At 33.8% G+C, this 17637-nt stretch overlaps 1 protein-coding gene across 3 annotated transcripts in view; it reads left to right on the top strand.

Annotated features, from left to right (window-relative positions):
- LOC134854909 (dynein intermediate chain 2, ciliary-like) overlaps positions 1 to 17637 on the top strand; it is a 512182-nt gene that overhangs the window by 477591 nt on the left and 16954 nt on the right. For 2 of the 3 annotated variants that reach the window (XM_063871308.1, XM_063871305.1), the window contains exons 2-6: positions 12866 to 12905; positions 12974 to 13021; positions 13833 to 13949; positions 14028 to 14108; positions 14260 to 14386. In XM_063871308.1, the coding sequence (XP_063727378.1) occupies positions 12879 to 12905; positions 12974 to 13021; positions 13833 to 13949; positions 14028 to 14108; positions 14260 to 14386 (400 nt within the window). In that variant the 5' untranslated portion in view covers positions 12866 to 12878. The remainder of the gene's footprint in view (positions 1 to 12865; positions 12906 to 12973; positions 13022 to 13832; positions 13950 to 14027; positions 14109 to 14259; positions 14387 to 17637) is intronic. The other variant, XM_063871307.1, reaches the window with a different exon arrangement.

The raw sequence follows: 17637 nt of genomic DNA, 5'->3' as shown, positions 1-17637 counted from the left end.
TGTTTGTTCAATTGACATTACTTTTACCGGATACCGGGTATCCTGGTTTGTTGCTGAAGTCTTACATTTCCTTATAGTTTAGATCAGAAGGAGCAATTTGTATTTCTCATCTTCCATACTTCCCATGACACCAATGTTTGCAAGTTGATTTTCGATGACGTCGATAATTTTGAATATGCACCACGAATAACCGAAACAACATACTTAAGTCTTGCAATGTTGGTTGATACAAAAACGTCACGCCAATTGTTAATCTGTAATATGTTTCTTGAAGGTTGTAGCGAGGGACAACTGAAAATTAGGTGTTCGAATGTTTCACATTCTAAATTACAATAGAAACATTCGGGGGCATTCTCGAGAAATAAAAACCACCGCTTTTCTCGATCTTTAAAAACAGCGTATGCAAATTTATAAAGAAAGTTTTTTTCCCATACATCAAGCATTGAATTTTTCCAAACTTTGTCCTGTAAATTTAATCAATTCTTCTTCTGAACAGAGGTAACGGTTTGCTGCAAAACCCAAGCGGAAAATCACAGCTCGATGAAAACTACAGTTTTGTAAGCAGAAATAATAAACATCTCGCGATTTTGTCTGTATTGTTATAATTAAACGGCTATTGGTACTGTTTGAAAATATTGCAAATCACTTGAACTTATTTCAATAGAGATGTTCGTATTTCTCAACAAATTTTTGATTTCTTTCGGTAAAATTGAATCTGTTGGTAATAAACTATTTTGATCTGACATATCAGAAGCAAAGAAATCGATAATTTTCATACTAAAAAGTTTAAGTTGTAGGCATGGTAAGCCTATCCCACCATCTAAGATGGGGTGATATAAAACTTCTTTTCTTATGTCGAGTCTGCTTGTTTTTTTCAATTCTGTATTTAATAATTCTTGGCATTTACTAACAGTATCCAAGTTAACTGTAGTATGACGAGCCAAATGAAAAAACTTAGGGAGAACATAAACTGACAGTGTTAATGATTTGGCCCTCAAAGATTTACTTAGTGAAATTAACCCTCGATGTTTTTGAATTTGTGAACTCAACAATAATTCAATATTTTCAATTTTTTGGGAAGTGTAAAACAAGACACCAAGTATTTTTGTTTCCTTGACTGTTTTATAGGGTGATAAATCAGGTATGGAAAGCACTTCGCTTTTACTTATGTTAATCATCATTTGAGTTTGTTTGCAAAATGTATCGATTAAGCGAAAACAACCTGTCAATACATCGGATTTTGATAAGGCAAGTTATGTCGTCTGCATATGAAACTAGTTTGGGGCACAATATCCCGAAACCTTCAATTGCTTCTGTAGATTCAATTGCTTGAAGAAGGGGTTCGATAAAAACTATGAATAAAAATGCGGAAAGAGGGCAACCTTGTCTCACACCGCGATGAATTTTGAAGCTGGCTGATAAAAAAACCATTTATCTCAATTACTGCTTTTGAGTCTAAATACAAAGTTTCAATAGCTCTAACTGAAAGCTCATCAAGGTTTAACCCTTTCAAAATTTTGATGAGAAGTGATCTGTCAACTCTGTCAAATGCTTTAGAAAAGTCTAATTTTACAGCACATGAACCTCGAGTAGCCAATCGTTCTGGAGTAATCGCTTTTTTCAATTTTCGTATTGCTGTGTGCATTTGTCTTCCAGGCAAATACGCGTGCTGATGGTTTTTTACAACTTTGCAAAGGTCATTTTTAATTCGATTACAGAATACATGGGCAAAGATTTTCGCATCAGTATTCATAAGGCTGATGGGGCGAAAATCTTGTACTGCTATGGCATTTTCAGATTTCGGGATCAGTTTGATTATTGCTAAATAAAAGCTGTTTGGAAGTTTTCCACCATGAACAAAATGATTAAAAATTTTAGCTAAAATCGAACAAAACTCATCCGTGAAAGTCTTGTATAGCTTAGAAGTAAGGCCGTCTGGTCCAGGCGAACTTTTCAAATTCAGTTTGTTTATAGCCAAGTGAATTTCATCTTCTGTAAAGTAATTATAGCCATCATTCTCATTTTTTTCGAGTTTATTTTTTGATAAAAATGTCTTTAGTAGTTGATCGGAGTCTGTTGTAGAACTATTTGAAAAAGTATTTGAAAAATACTTTCGAAATTGATTAAGAATATCTTCATCCGTATGATAAACGTTCTGATCCACTTGAATTCTCTTGATTGAGTTGATTGTGTTCTTTGATGTCCATTGACTACAAAATTTGGGAACACCCTCGAATGTATAGCTGAGAGTTTTCTGAATTTTTCGATAATCTGAAAAATCTTTTTCCTTGGAAACTTTTTCAAGATGTTCCAGCACCAAGTGATATTTTTCAATCAAATTAGGGTTGGGACCTTTTCCGCTGTGAATGCAATCTCTGAGAACATTTTCGTGATACTTCAATAAATTAAGTTCTTTCTGATCTACACGCTTTTTGTTCTCTTGAATAATTCTCAGAAGGTCACGAAAATTGTACTTAAAGTTTTCGTAACTACTTGGTGATTCGTTTTCGTAAAAGTTTTTTAGGTCTTCACGAATTAAGCTGGCAATGTTGTTTAAAATTTCTTCATTTAATTTCCAGTAACTAGGGCCGCGCTGATACAAGTTAGATGGCTTAACAAAAACGTGTAAGAGTAAATGGTCAGATATTGATATTTGAATGCTTTGCATAGAATCATACTCTGTTTCGAATTTTAAGAAGACATAATCTATGCGTGCAAAAGTTTTATGTTGTTTGTCATAATGTGTATAATCACAAAAATCATTCTTGAGTGCAAAATCAACAAAACCAAAACATTCAAGAATTTGTTCTTTGAGTTGGGTAAATCGTTTGATACGTGCATCATTTAACTTAAGTATTGAAGAACTGTTAAAATTATCATAACTCAGCGCATTAAAGTCACCCATCATGATAATTTTCGATTTGTTAGGTAAAAATCTGATGCTTAATTTCAGGGAATTCAAAGTTGCTCGGAATGAAATTGGGTTCGCATAAACGTTGATAACAAACCAATCAAGTTTGACAAATTTTAACAATTGAAAACCTGTACTTGAAGCAATTCTTTTTGCAGGACTCAAGTTTGATGACCATAACGTTAGGCAACCACCAGAGTTATTTGAGCCCGGTATGAAATCGAATAAAACATTATATTTATCCAGTAAACTCAAATGTATATTTGTAAGTTTCGATATTTTTGCTTCCTGAATGCACAAAATGAAACTGGGCGATTTTTTTAAAACTTGGCATTTTTTGATAAGTGAGTGTAATTTAGCTGGATTTCCTATGCTAAAAATATTAACGGAAAAATTATCTGGTTTTTCGCACATAGAAATTTTTGCTAAAACTTCCCTCCAGCCAAGTCTTCTCCGTTATTTTTAGATTTCATTTTTGGCCCTTTCTTCTGTGTTAAAACTGACCAAGAGGTTGGTGAAGTTTCACGCTCTCTTTTTGTAAGCATTCTTCCGTCAGAGGAACATTTTCGTTTGTTATTTTCGATATTTAATTTGTCTTTTTTTTTCTTTTGCAGAGTAAGAATGAAAATCTACGACCTGATTGTTGAGAACCTCATCCTTTTGTTTTTCTTCGCTTGGAGTAGCTGCACTGTTTGTTTTAGATTCATCAATCAAAACTCCAGATGGTGGTGCTTCAACATTCTTATCTTCTTCATTTTCGGTACCATTACAAAACTTATCGCTTGTTGTTTCGTCATCGTTTTTCTCGTCGCTGGCATTATTGGAGCTTGGTTTTTGTGGGTAGTGATTATAGGGATTTTTGGTTATTTGGTTCCCTATGTTACACCAATCATCGTGATGACCTTTTTCTTGGCGTCCAGACATCTTGCATTTTTGACATTCATGTAGTGAAGGTATGTGAAACGAGATTTCTACACCTTCCCACATTTTGAAGCCATCCATTCTCGATTTATAAGACCAGTCCTTCAGCTTTTTCTCTTGTTCTTCGTTTTGTATTTTAACTTCTAAAATTGCTCTTCCTGTGTAAACATACTGACCCGGTTCAGTTACGATACAGGTCTCACGTTGGAATATGGGGCTATGAATTATGTCTTCTGGCAATTGGAGAATTAATTTCGCTTCGATATCGTTGCATACATAAGGCAAGTTCGACAATTTGATTTTTGCTAGTTTAGGGTAAATGTTTTTGGGTCTATGAGACCTTGGAAAGCATCCCATGGGAAATACCGTCCTGTTAAGTAGAATGATTCCTTCGCTTTTGATGCAAGTTATGAATTGCTCTGCTTCGGGGGGAGCAATAACTGTCAGTGTATGAAGTTTGCGGTCATCTTTCGTCACGGTTATTGTTTTTGAGATTGTCATCTTCTGTTGCATTGTTGTGGGGAATTGTTTAAGTATATCGGAAGCACGTGCGTGTGTATATCATTTTTTTTTTTTTTTTTTTTTTTTTTTTCAAATTGTAAATTAAATTTGTTTAGTTAAGAGTTTCATAATCAATATGTACAACAAATAACATCATATTTGTTCAATTGACATTACTTTTACCGGATACCGGGTATCCTGGTTTGTTGCTGAAGTCTTACATTTCCTTATAGTTTATATCAGAAGGAGCAGTTTGTATTTCTCATCTTCCATACTTCCCATGACACAAATGTTTGCAAGTTGATTTTCCATGACGTCGATGATTTTGAATATGCACCACGAATAACCGAAACAACATACTTAAGTCTTCCAATGTTGGTTGATACAAAAACGTCACGCCAATTGTTAATCTGTAATATGTTTCTTGAAGGTTGTAGCGAGGGACAACTGAAAATTAGGTGTTCGAATGTTTCGCATTCTAAATTACAATAGAAACATTCGGGGGCATTCTCGAGAAATAAAAACCACCGCTTTTCTCGATCTTTAAAAACAGCGTATGCAAATTTATAAAGAAAGTTTTTTTCCCATACATCAAGCATTGAATATTTCCAAACTTTGCCTGTAAATTTAATCAATTCTTCTTCTGAACAGAGATAACGGTTTGCTGCAAAACCCAAGCGGAAAATCGCAGCTCGATGAAAACTACAGTTTTGTAAGCAGAAATAATAAACATCTCGCGATTTTGTCTGTATTGTTATAATTAAACGGCTATTGGTACTGTTTGAAAATATTGCAAAATCACTTGAACTTTTTTCAATAGAGATATTCGTATTTCTCAACAAATTTTCGATTTCTTTCGGTAAAATTGAATCTGTTGGTAATAAACTATTTTGATCTGACATATCAGAAGCAAAGAAATTGATAATTTTCATACTAAAAAGTTTAAGTTGTAGGCATGGTAAGCCTATCCCACCATCTAAGATGGGGTGATATAAAACTTCTTTTCTTATGTCGAGTCTGCTTGTTTTTTTTTCAATTCTGTATTTATTAAATCTTGGCATTTACTAACAGTATCCAAGTTAACTGTAGTATGACGAGCCAAATGAAAAAACTTAGGGAGAACATAAACTGACAGTGTTAATGATTTGGCCCTCAAAGATTTACTAAGTGAAATTAACCCGCGATGTTTTTGAATTTGTGAACTCAACAATAGTTCAATATTTTCAATTTTTTGGGAAGTGTAAAACAAGACACCAAGTATTTTTGTTTCCTTGACTGTTTTATAGGGTGATAAATCAGGTATGGAAAGCACTTCGCTTTTACTTATGTTAATCATCATTTGAGTTTGTTTGCAAAATGTATCGATTAAGCGAAACAACCTGTCAATACATCGGATTTTGATAAGGCAAGTTATGTCGTCTGCATATGAAACTAGTTTGGGGCACAATATCCCGAAACCTTCAATTGCTTCTGTAGATTCAATTGCTTGAAGAAGGGGTTCGATAAAAACTATGAATAAAAATGCGGAAAGAGGGCAACCTTGTCTCACACCGCGATGAATTTTGAAGCTGGCTGATAAAAAAACCATTTATCTCAATTACTGCTTTTGAGTCTAAATACAAAGTTTCAATAGCTCTAACTGAAAGCTCATCAAGGTTTAACCCTTTCAAAATTTTGATGAGAAGTGATCTGTCAACTCTGTCAAATGCTTTAGAAAAGTCTAATTTTACAGCACATGAACCTCGGGTAGCCAATCGTTCTGGAGTAATCGCTTTTTTCAATTTTCGTATTGCTGTGTGCATTTGTCTTCCAGGCAAATACGCGTGCTGATGGTTTTTTACAACTTTGCAAAGGTCATTTTTAATTCGATTACAGAATACATGGGCAAAGATTTTCGCATCAGTATTCATAAGGCTGATGGGGCGAAAATCTTGTACTGCTATGGCATTTTCAGATTTCGGGATCAGTTTGATTATTGCTAAATAAAAGCTGTTTGGAAATTTTCCACCATGAACAAAATGATTAAAAACTTTAGCTAAAATCGAACAAAACTCATCCGTGAAAGTCTTGTATAGCTTAGAAGTAAGGCCGTCTGGTCCAGGCGAACTTTTCAAATTCAGTTTGTTTATAGCCAAGTGAATTTCATCTTCTGTAAAGTAATTATAGCCATCATTCTCATTTTTTTCGAGTTTATTTTTTGATAAAAATGTCTTTAGTAGTTGATCGGAGTCTGTTGTAGAACTATTTGAAAAAGTATTTGAAAAATACTTTCGAAATTGATTAAGAATATCTTCATCCGTATGATAAACGTTCTGATCCACTTGAATTCTCTTGATTGAATTAATTGTGTTCTTTGATGTCCATTGACTACAAAATTTGGGAACACCCTCGAATGTATAGCTGAGTGTTTTCTGAATTTTTCGATAATCTGAAAAATCTTTTTCCTTGGAAACTTTTTGAAGATGTTCCAGCACCAAATGATATTTTTCAATCAAATTAGGGTTCGGACCTTTTCCGCTGTGAATGCAATCTCTGAGAACATTTTCGTGATACTTCAATAAATTAAGTTCTTTCTGATCTACACGCTTTTTGTTCTCTTGAATAAACTTCAGAAGGTCACGAAAATTGTGCTTAAAGTTTTCGTAACTACTTGGTGATTCATTTTCGTAAAAATTTTTTAGGTCTTCACGAATTAAGCTGGCGTTGTTGTTTAAAATTTCTTCATTTAATTTCCAGTAACTAGGGCCGCGCTGATACAAGTTAGATGGCTTAACAAAAACGTGTAAGAGCAAATGATCAGATATTGATATTTGAATGCTTGGCATAGAATCATACTCTGTTTCGAATTTTATGAAGACATAATCTATGCGTGCAAAAGTTTTATGTTGTTTGTCATAATGTGTATAATCACAAAAATCATTCTTGAGTGCAAAATCAACAAAACCAAAACAGTCAAGAATTTGCTCTTTGAGTTGAGTAAATCGTTTGATACGTGCATCATTTAACTTAAGTATTGAAGAACTGTTAATATTATCATAACTCAGCGCATTAAAGTCACCCATCATGATAATTTTCGATTTGTTAGGTAAAAATCTGATGCTTAATTTCAGGGAATTCAAAGTTGCTCGGGAATTCAAAGTGATCTGTCAACTCTGTCAAATGCTTTAGAAAAGTCTAATTTTACAGCACATGAACCTCGGGTAGCCAATCGTTCTGGAGTAATCGCTTTTTTCAATTTTCGTATTGCTGTGTGCATTTGTCTTCCAGGCAAATACGCGTGCTGATGGTTTTTTACAACTTTGCAAAGGTCATTTTTAATTCGATTACAGAATACATGGGCAAAGATTTTCGCATCAGTATTCATAAGGCTGATGGGGCGAAAATCTTGTACTGCTATGGCATTTTCAGATTTCGGGATCAGTTTGATTATTGCTAAATAAAAGCTGTTTGGAAGTTTTCCACCATGAACAAAATGATTAAAAACTTTAGCTAAAATCGAACAAAACTCATCCGTGAAAGTCTTGTATAGCTTAGAAGTAAGGCCGTCTGGTCCAGGCGAACTTTTCAAATTCAGTTTGTTTATAGCCAAGTGAATTTCATCTTCTGTAAAGTAATTATAGCCATCATTCTCATTTTTTTCGAGTTTATTTTTTGATAAAAATGTCTTTAGTAGTTGATCGGAGTCTGTTGTAGAACTATTTGAAAAAGTATTTGAAAAATACTTTCGAAATTGATTAAGAATATCTTCATCCGTATGATAAACGTTCTGATCCACTTGAATTCTCTTGATTGAATTAATTGTGTTCTTTGATGTCCATTGACTACAAAATTTGGGAACACCCTCGAATGTATAGCTGAGTATTTTCTGAATTTTTCGATAATCTGAAAAATCTTTTTCCTTGGAAACTTTTTGAAGATGTTCCAGCACCAAATGATATTTTTCAATCAAATTAGGGTTCGGACCTTTTCCGCTGTGAATGCAATCTCTGAGAACATTTTCGTGATACTTCAATAAATTAAGTTCTTTGTGATCTACACGCTTTTTGTTCTCTTGAATAAACTTCAGAAGGTCACGAAAATTGTGCTTAAAGTTTTCGTAACTACTTGGTGATTCATTTTCGTAAAAATTTTTTAGGTCTTCACGAATTAAGCTGGCGTTGTTGTTTAAAATTTCTTCATTTAATTTCCAGTAACTAGGGCCGCGCTGATACAAGTTAGATGGCTTAACAAAAACGTGTAAGAGCAAATGATCAGATATTGATATTTGAATGCTTTGCATAGAATCATACTCTGTTTCGAATTTTATGAAGACATAATCTATGCGTGCAAAAGTTTTATGTTGTTTGTCATAATGTGTATAATCACAAAAATCATTCTTGAGTGCAAAATCAACAAAACCAAAACAGTCAAGAATTTGTTCTTTGAGTTGGGTAAATCGTTTGATACGTGCATCATTTAACTTAAGTATTGAAGAACTGTTAATATTATCATAACTCAGCGCATTAAAGTCACCCATCATGATAATTTTCGATTTGTTAGGTAAAAATCTGATGCTTAATTTCAGGGAATTCAAAGTTGCTCGGAATGAAATTGGGTTCGCATAAAGGTTGATAACAAACCAATCAAGTTTGACAAACTTTAACAATTGAAAACCTGTACTTGAAGCAATTCTTTTAGCAGGACTCAAGTTTGATGACCATAACGTTAAGAAACCACCAGAATTATTTGAGCCCGGTATGAAATCGAATAAAACATTATATTTATCCAGTAAACTCAAATGTATATTTGTAAGTTTCGAAATTTTTGCTTCCTGAATGCACAAAATGAAACTGGGTGATTTTTTTAAAACATGGCATTTTTTGATAAGTGAGTGTAATTTAGCTGGATTTCCTATGCTAAAAATATTAACGGAAAAAATATCTGGTTTTTCGCACATAAAAATTTTGCTAAAACTTCCCTCCAACCAAGTCTTCTCCGTTATTTTTAGATTTCATTTTTGGCCCTTTCTTCCGTGTTAAAACTGACCAAGAGGTTGGTGAAGTTTCACGCTCTCTTTTTGTAAGCATTCTTCCGTCAGAGGAACATTTTCGTTTGTTATTTTCGATATTTAGTTTGTCTTTTTTTTCTTTTGCAGAGTAAGAATGAAAATCTACGACCTGATTGTTGAGAACCTCATCCTTTTGTTTTTCTTCGCTTGGAGTAGCTGCACTGTTTGTTTTAGATTCATCAATCAAAACTCCAGATGGTGGTGCTTCAACATTCTTATCTTCTTCATTTTCGGTACCATCACAAAACTTATCGATTGTTGTTTCGTCATCGTTTTTCTCGTCGCTGGCATTATTGGAGCTTGGTTTTTGTGGGTAGTGATTATTTGGATTTTTGGTTATTTGGTTCCCTATGTTACACCAATCATCGTGATGACCTTTTTCTTGGCGTCCAGACATCTTGCATTTTTGACATTCATGTAGTGAAGGTATGTGAAACGAGATTTCTACACCTTCCCACATTTTGAAGCCATCCATTCTCGATTTATAAGACCAGTCCTTCAGCTTTTTCTCTTGTTCTTCGTTTTGTATTTTAACTTCTAAAATTGCTCTTCCTGTGTAAACATACTGACCCGGTTCAGTTACGATACAGGTCTCACGTCGGAATATGGGGCTATGAATTATGTCTTCTGGCAATTGGAGAATTAATTTCGCTTCGATATCGTTGCATACATAAGGCAAGTTCGACAATTTGATTTTTGCTAGTTTAGGGTAAATGTTCTTGGGTCTTGGAAAGCATCCCATGGGAAATACCGTCCTGTTAAGTAGAATGATTCCTTCGCTTTTGATGCAAGTTATGAATTGCTCTGCTTCGGGGGGAGCAATAACTGTCAGTGTATGAAGTTTGCGGTCATCTTTCGTCACGGTTATTGTTTTTGAGATTGTCATCTTCTGTTGCATTGTTGTGGGGAATTGTTTAAGTATATCGGAAGCACAACTTCGATATGCCTGAGCCAGATTTTCAGCTGACCTTACAATTTCTCTCGAGAATGGGGGGATGATTTTGATTATTTGGATTTGTTTTGTTTGTGTCGTCGATTTGTTTGCTGTTAGCGCATTTCTGAAATTTGTCTCCGTTTCAATCAGCACTTCATGAGTAATTGGTAGCTGAGATTCCGTCAGTTGTTGTTGACTCATGACTTGGTTTTACTCAATGGGGGCAAAAAAGCCTTCACCCGTAGGTATACTTGAAAAAAAATTAGATTTTTCTCTTTCAAAATGTAGAAATCAAAAGGCAAAAACATCAACTATATTGCACGTGCGTTTTTTGGTGTTTCCATCCATTAATTGAATATTTAAATTTACATCTTTTCGTAATCGGTTGTGTCAAGTTTTAGCGCATGACTCTTTTTTTAAAAATCAAACTATTTTTTTTTCGTTTACCATCTCTAAACGGTTCTTATCTCGCGAGTCTATGCACTTGTGAAAGAATTACAAGTCTTTACACTTGTGAGCGATAATAAGACACTTGTTAAAGAATTGAAACTTCCTTTTATCGAGTCAATACAAAAAAAGCAGACTAATTCAAAGACATTCAGCCATTATTTATGTAGCTTTCTACCCATAAACCTAAAATAATTTTTTCCGCCCGCTTCAAATCGATAGTTTTCATTGTAGGAGATGCTTTCCTTCATATCTTCGAATGGATTCTTAATTTTTTTTCTGACACCAGTACTACATTTCAATTAAATATAGGCACACCAGAATAATGTTTTAACTGTCAATTAATGAGGTCATTTCTTGGGTTGCCCGGTTATGGTTTCAATATTTAGTTCGAGTTCTGTTTTGAGAAATTGGTAATTCATGTATATATTTTTTCTAAATTTAGATGGATGATACATTTGTTGTTTGTACTATGGAAAAATGTTTTCATTTTTGTAATTTTTTTCTTTTTTTTAAATGTAACCAGAAGGTCAAAAGTATCATAGTAACCGAGGTTACAGTCAGGAGTCCCTTCATCACTGATTCCTTCATTTGTAAATTGTTCCACGAACTGTCTTCATATAGAGACGTTAATTTAAGTCCGTTCCATTCCATAGTATGGTTATTTTCGTAGCTGTAAAACTTGTTGTTGGATCTATTAGCTATTAAGCTAATATATCTATGCTCAAACACTTTTTGTAGGCGCATAAGTAATAGTTCTCCACGTCACTAAGAGACTGGAATGAACTTGCTCGAAAGGGTGACATTTTTTTCTAACCAATTTTGTCCACCACAAAAAAACTGATTGGGAGGGATCAAATGGTGGTATATGAACTAGCCGAAAATGCGTAAGTGTTATATAATAGTGATGTAACAATGATGTAACAGTTACAAAAGTCATGCAAATGTTATTGATGTGACGAAATGTTTCGGCTGGTGTACTCTGCGATTTTTTGCTTTGTTTTATACTTCGGCTTGTTTATTTGCTCAAGGGCTAAACGTGGTATTCAAGCCCATTCAATCATTGGGCCATTGAAAATATCTAAAAATTGAAGGTAAATGCTGACAAGAAATTTAGGTCAATTTTTTCCATTTTCAGACAAAGTAACCCAAACTTTGCGATATATGAGGTTATGCACATAAAATTTAGACTCTCAATTTAATTCAAATACTTCGTTAAGTTTGTTTTAGTTTTTATTTTTCCTATTTTACCAGTTGTTTTCTTCTATTTTAACCATTTTTCGTTGGAAAATAACCTTCAATTTTGAAAAAAAAAAAATTTAAGGAAACTTCTAGATTCTACAAAATCGGACAGAAATTTTCTTAAATTGTTTGCTGATGCGTTTATTGGCTTTGGTATGGCCCTATCCAACATGTGCACGGGACTGTCGTATGACGACATTACTCCCCTTTTACTTGATACTTCGGCTAAGTAACCCAAGCTTAAACCATTTTCAGACTAAATATCTCAAACTTTGAAGAGATATGAGGTAATGCACTCAAAATTTAGAGTCTCAATTTAATTCAAATACTTCGTTAACTTTGTTTCAGCTTTTATTTTTACTATTTTAGCATTTGTTAAATTTATTTTAATCATTTTTCGTTGGAAAATAACTTTCAATTTGGAAAAGTTAAAATTTAAGGAAACTTCTAGATTCTATTAAAACTGACAGAAATATTCCTAAACTGTTTGCTGATGCGTTTTTAAGGCTTTGGTATGACCCTATCCAACCTGCGCACGGGACTGTCGTATGACGACATTGCTCCCCTTTTACTTGATACTTCGGCTAAGTAACCCAAGCTTAAACCATTTGCAGACTAAATATCTCAAACTTTGAAGAGATATGAGGTAATGCACTCAAAATTTAGAGTCTCAATTTAATTTAAAACTGTTTGCTGATGCGTTTTTAAAGCTTTGGTATGACCCTATCCAATCTAAGCACGGGACCATCGTATGACGACAGGGCTCCACCCTGTCGTCATACGACGGTCCTTGGGGGGATGTTAACTTGGTCCTCTTTTCCTTAGTCTTCACTAGTCTTAGAAAATGCACAAAACTGGTTTCAGATATTTGAAAAATGGCACCTAGCAAAGCAATGAAGAAGGTAAAAAAAACATTTATATTTGATTGAATGCAGTTTTGTGGCAGTTTCAAAAGCTTTTTTGTTTTTAGAGCCGAAAAACTAGAGTGAGTCAAATTCCTGGACTTCATAGCACCTTGGTAGGTTGTGTTCTGAGCTATGCCACACTTGTATGATTAATTTGCACAGAATTGAACAAAAACTTCGTTTTGGTTAAAAATTAAGATGATCAATAAACTATTTTTAATAATAGATCTTTCAACATATTCAGGCACTGATTTAAAACGTTTCAAAAAATAAGATAAATAAAAATGTACTAACTCATATTTTCAAAATCCGAATTGATGAATTTACAAATAACAGAACGACTGTAAATTATAGTAATTTTGTTCAAGTTAGAAGAACGTTCAATGCCTCGAAATTTAAACCGACAAAAATTGAGCAGACTAACGAAAACCCGACAATGTAATTTTTCATACATACATACTCCGAAAAAACAAGGCTCGGGCGATACTCGAACTGCAGACATTAGAGTGCGAGAGCACTCGCGTTACCTTTGGTCCAAGTGGGACAGATCCGGGAATCTCAGAAATCCCCCGATAAATTTCTAGCTTGCCTCTGCACCAAATAATAAATATGTTAGAATTTTTTTAGCTCAAAATTTCCTTTGCGACGAGTTAAAACTTACCTAATTTTTAAATTCATTTTAAAATCAGGTTTTCTGACAATTGAATAAATTTAAATATCTGTTGCCTCTCGTTTTGAAACATTTATTATTCTCTTCTGCTTTTTAGTTTCCAGTCTTTGCTTCGCCGTTTGGCTTGTTTGATCACACGTGTGGCTCACGCTCAGAATACAATCTGATCATCACCTCTCACCAATACACACATTCGATTGGTAATTTTATCTCGTACATAAAATATCTTTTTTGGATGATTTAATTTTGTTCAGACCGAAGATGAATCACAGTCTCAAGGTCACGAAGAGTCCGGCTATGCTGGCATGGAAGACTGGATGCAACCAAAGCAGCTTTTGAAGCCTGACGATCAGCTGGAATTAACAGAAGGCGTGAGTATACTGAGCAGAAAAAAAGCAAAAATCTTATAAATTTGAACTAATTTTTTTGAATTGCGTTTGACATTTCAGGAACTTAAGGAAGAAGTGACCCGTATCTTGACTGCCAATAATCCTCATGCACCAGACAATATTATTCGCTTCAGTTTCAAAGTAAGCCGACTGAATTAGGCTAGAGAACTAAAATGATGAAACTCCCTCAGAGATTAGATATTATTTTCTCTATTTTTGTCATCAATGTTCAGATAGGGTTTAAATGAGCTCTTCTATTAAAGCCTTGAAACATCATGCTAATTATTTTTAGGAGAATCAGTTCAAGCAAGTGGCTCACGTGGACCAGCTAGCAGTCCATTTCACTCTTGATGGAAACCTACTTCACAAGGATTCAGAAGATGCGAAACACCAAATGGCCAGACAGGCGCTCTCAGAATGTTAGTTCTTTTTGGAAGGAGATGTAGCTCTGATGATATGTAGCTCTGAGATGTAGCCCTGGCAATAAGCAAGGGTATTGAAATCGGTTACTAGACTTTTTTCCCGTAAAAACTTTGTCCATTGGATCTTCAGTTCTAGAGGATCACTTCTAGAGGATCTTTCATCTGACATGCTCAATTTGTTGAAAAATCAAGTAAAAGTACTATCACTTAGCTACTAATTAGTTCAAGCCCGTTTCAGATTGTAATGATCTTTTCAAAAAAAAACTTCTCATTTTTTTTGGGTTCCTGGTTTTCGTCCTAGTTTCTGCAGGTTCAATTTCTGTTTTTTTAAACGCCATTTTTTTTGTCTGGTAGGGTTTTTATTGGCTTACTTTTTAAAGCTTGGGTTTTTTCCAATTTAAACAGTTTTTACTATAACTGGAACTTCACAAATTTGTAAAATTACGATGTCTGATTTTGAGTTTTTCTTTTTTTATTGTTTCTAAATATTCAAACAGTTTCAGTTTATGTTATATCCAAAATCTCAACTTCTTTTGCTCAATTTCTCAACAGATTTCGACCCAAAATTTGTCGCCTTTGTTGCCGCTCGGTAAATAATTTCCATTTTAAAGGGCTGTTTATGAACTTCGTCTGATACAAATTACGTATCGTCTGATACAAATAAGGTGCCCGCGTTAACTTTGGACCTAGAACGAAAGATTCTAGAACTTCTTTAAATACAAGTTGTAATGAAAGTTGTTCATGGGAAAAAAATCTACTACTTGATTACAAGTCATTTGCTCTCGCACGCAAAACAACATTGTTTCAAGTTGCATTTTAATTTTTAAGACGCATTACACGAATACTGATTGGTTTTTGTTGTTCTGACCTTTGAAAAAAAATTTCTGCTCGGTGTTTTTTTTTCAAATAAACTAGCGTTTAACGCACCTTCGGTGCTTCGCAATTTTACGACAGCTCATGAAAAACCGCTTATATTGGAAACAACATCTGCAAACTTTTAGTGTACTCTGACTGCACCCAATTACAGGGTTGGTAATTTCGAACTTTTACATTTTTTAATTCCCTTTTTAAAAGCGTCATCTCGAAAACTTAATGTGCCTCTGGACAAATTTGGAGGCCAGATTTGCAACCACTAAGAGCACCCTATTATAGGGTTAGAAATCCCAAAATTTTGAGAATTTTTTAAAACCTAAGTTTCCCGAAAAAAAAAATGAAAAAAAAAAAACGTCTTATCTCGGAAACTAAAAGGATTTGAGCATTCATATTAAGAGGCAAGATTTGAGACGCCTGGTTGTACGCTGACAATAAGGTTGCATCTTCATCAAGTCAGTATTTTCAAATTTTTTGAATTTCTTTGTAGATAAGTTCTTCGAGAAATTTTGAAAAAGTCAAAAAACGTCAGATCTCGGAAACTAAAAGCATTAGAGCAGTCGCATTTAGCAGTCGCTTGTGGCAAGATTTGCAACTCTTTAAAGTACCCTGACAACACCGAACTATAGCGTTGGAAATTTCAAATTTTGAAAAAATAATTAATTTAAACTTTCTGAAGTTCTCAGAACATTTCTGGAAAAATCACAAAAAACGTCATATCTCGAAAACTACAAAGAATTGAGCAGTCATACTTGGAGGCAAGATTCGCAATCTTTGAGATTACTCTGTCAAGACCTAACTAAAGGGTTGGGAATTTCAGATTTTTAAAAACTAATAATAATTTAAGTTTTCTGAAAATTTTTGAAAAAATTACAAAAAAACGTCATATCTCGAAAACTACAAAGAATTGAGCAATCATATTTGGAGGCAAGATTCGATATCTTAAAGATTACTCTGACAGGACCCAACTACAGGGTTGCGAATTTCAGATTTTACTTAAAAAAATTAATAACTTTTCTGAATTTTTTTTTTTTAAATCACAAAAAACGTCATAACTCGAAAACCACTAAGATTTAAACAGTCATATTTGGGGGCAAGGTTTGTTACTCCTTACAGTACTCTGACAGCCAGCCCCCAACTACAAGATTGGGAAATTCAAATTTTGAGAAATAATTAAATAAAATTTTCTGAAAATTCTTGAAAAAATCACAAAAAATATCATATCTCGAAAACTACTAAGAATTGAGCAGTCATATTTGGAGGCAAGATTCGCAATCTTTGAGATTACTCGGACAGGACCCAACTACAGGGTTGGGAAATTCAGATTTTGCGAACAAAAAATTAAAATAAGTTTTCTGAAAAATCACAAAAAACGTCATATCTCAAAAACTACAAGGATTTGAACAGTCATATTTGGAGGCAAGATTTGTAACTCCTTAGAGTACTCTGACAGCACCCAACTACAGGGTTGGGAACTTCAAGTTTTGTAAATTATTTTGTTATTTGAAATTTCTGAAAATTTTTGAAAAAATCTCAAAAATCGTCTTATCTCGTTAACTAAAATGATTCGGGCACTCAAATTGCAGGCCAAATTCGCAACCCCTAATTCGATATTGGGCTGCTTAATTTAAACTCGGTAAAATAACCACTAAAATCAAATTGGAAAATCGAAAAAAAAATCTTAGCCATTGCAATATACGATATAGCTTAAACATGCAAAAATAATACGTTGAAAAAGCTTAAACATGGCGAGATAGTGAAGCTCGCATTTAAATATATAATAGATAATAGATTTCGAGTTTTTAAGATACCAATGGAGTTTTATACCATATGAGAAGTATTGACGTCCTGAACTCAAATTTATAAACTTATTTCATGTATGACTTTTTGTTAAGTTTGGGATTTCCAAATTTTTTTATTTGACTAATTTGGTACAATTACAGCGCGCTATTTTTCTTGCTTTTAACACTTAAGCGCTGATTTATTCTGATTCAAAAATTGTTCCTAGTTGACTTAAAGCAAGCTATTTGGGCTTCCTTGCGAGACGCTAAGGTCATTACTTCTTGTTTAAGATATTAGGGGAAGAAATTCAAAGAAAAATGTGGAAAAAAAAATCTTTTTTCTAAAGTTTTGTGATAATTTGTTCTGATTTTTTGCATTGCTTTGAATTCCTATATGTGCACTTTGAAGATTTTAAACAATATGGCGTTTAAAGGGCTGTGTTACTTTTTTGAGTAGCGAATTTTCCCGCACTCAAAACTGTTCGTAAGTTTATTTTAATTTTTTTAAAAAAGATTTACATTCAAAACTATTCCATAGACCTTAAGGGGCAGTCGAAACATTCAGGGCTTTTTCATGATACAAGCAGTCTTGTTTCA

This window comes from Symsagittifera roscoffensis, chromosome 9 (assembly GCF_963678635.1).
Source record: "Symsagittifera roscoffensis chromosome 9, txSymRosc1.1, whole genome shotgun sequence".
In the NCBI taxonomy this organism is placed as follows: Eukaryota; Metazoa; Xenacoelomorpha; order Acoela; family Convolutidae; genus Symsagittifera; species Symsagittifera roscoffensis.
The sequence above is the reverse complement of the archived record's forward strand: the minus strand, read 5'-3'. Positions and strand labels throughout refer to the sequence as shown.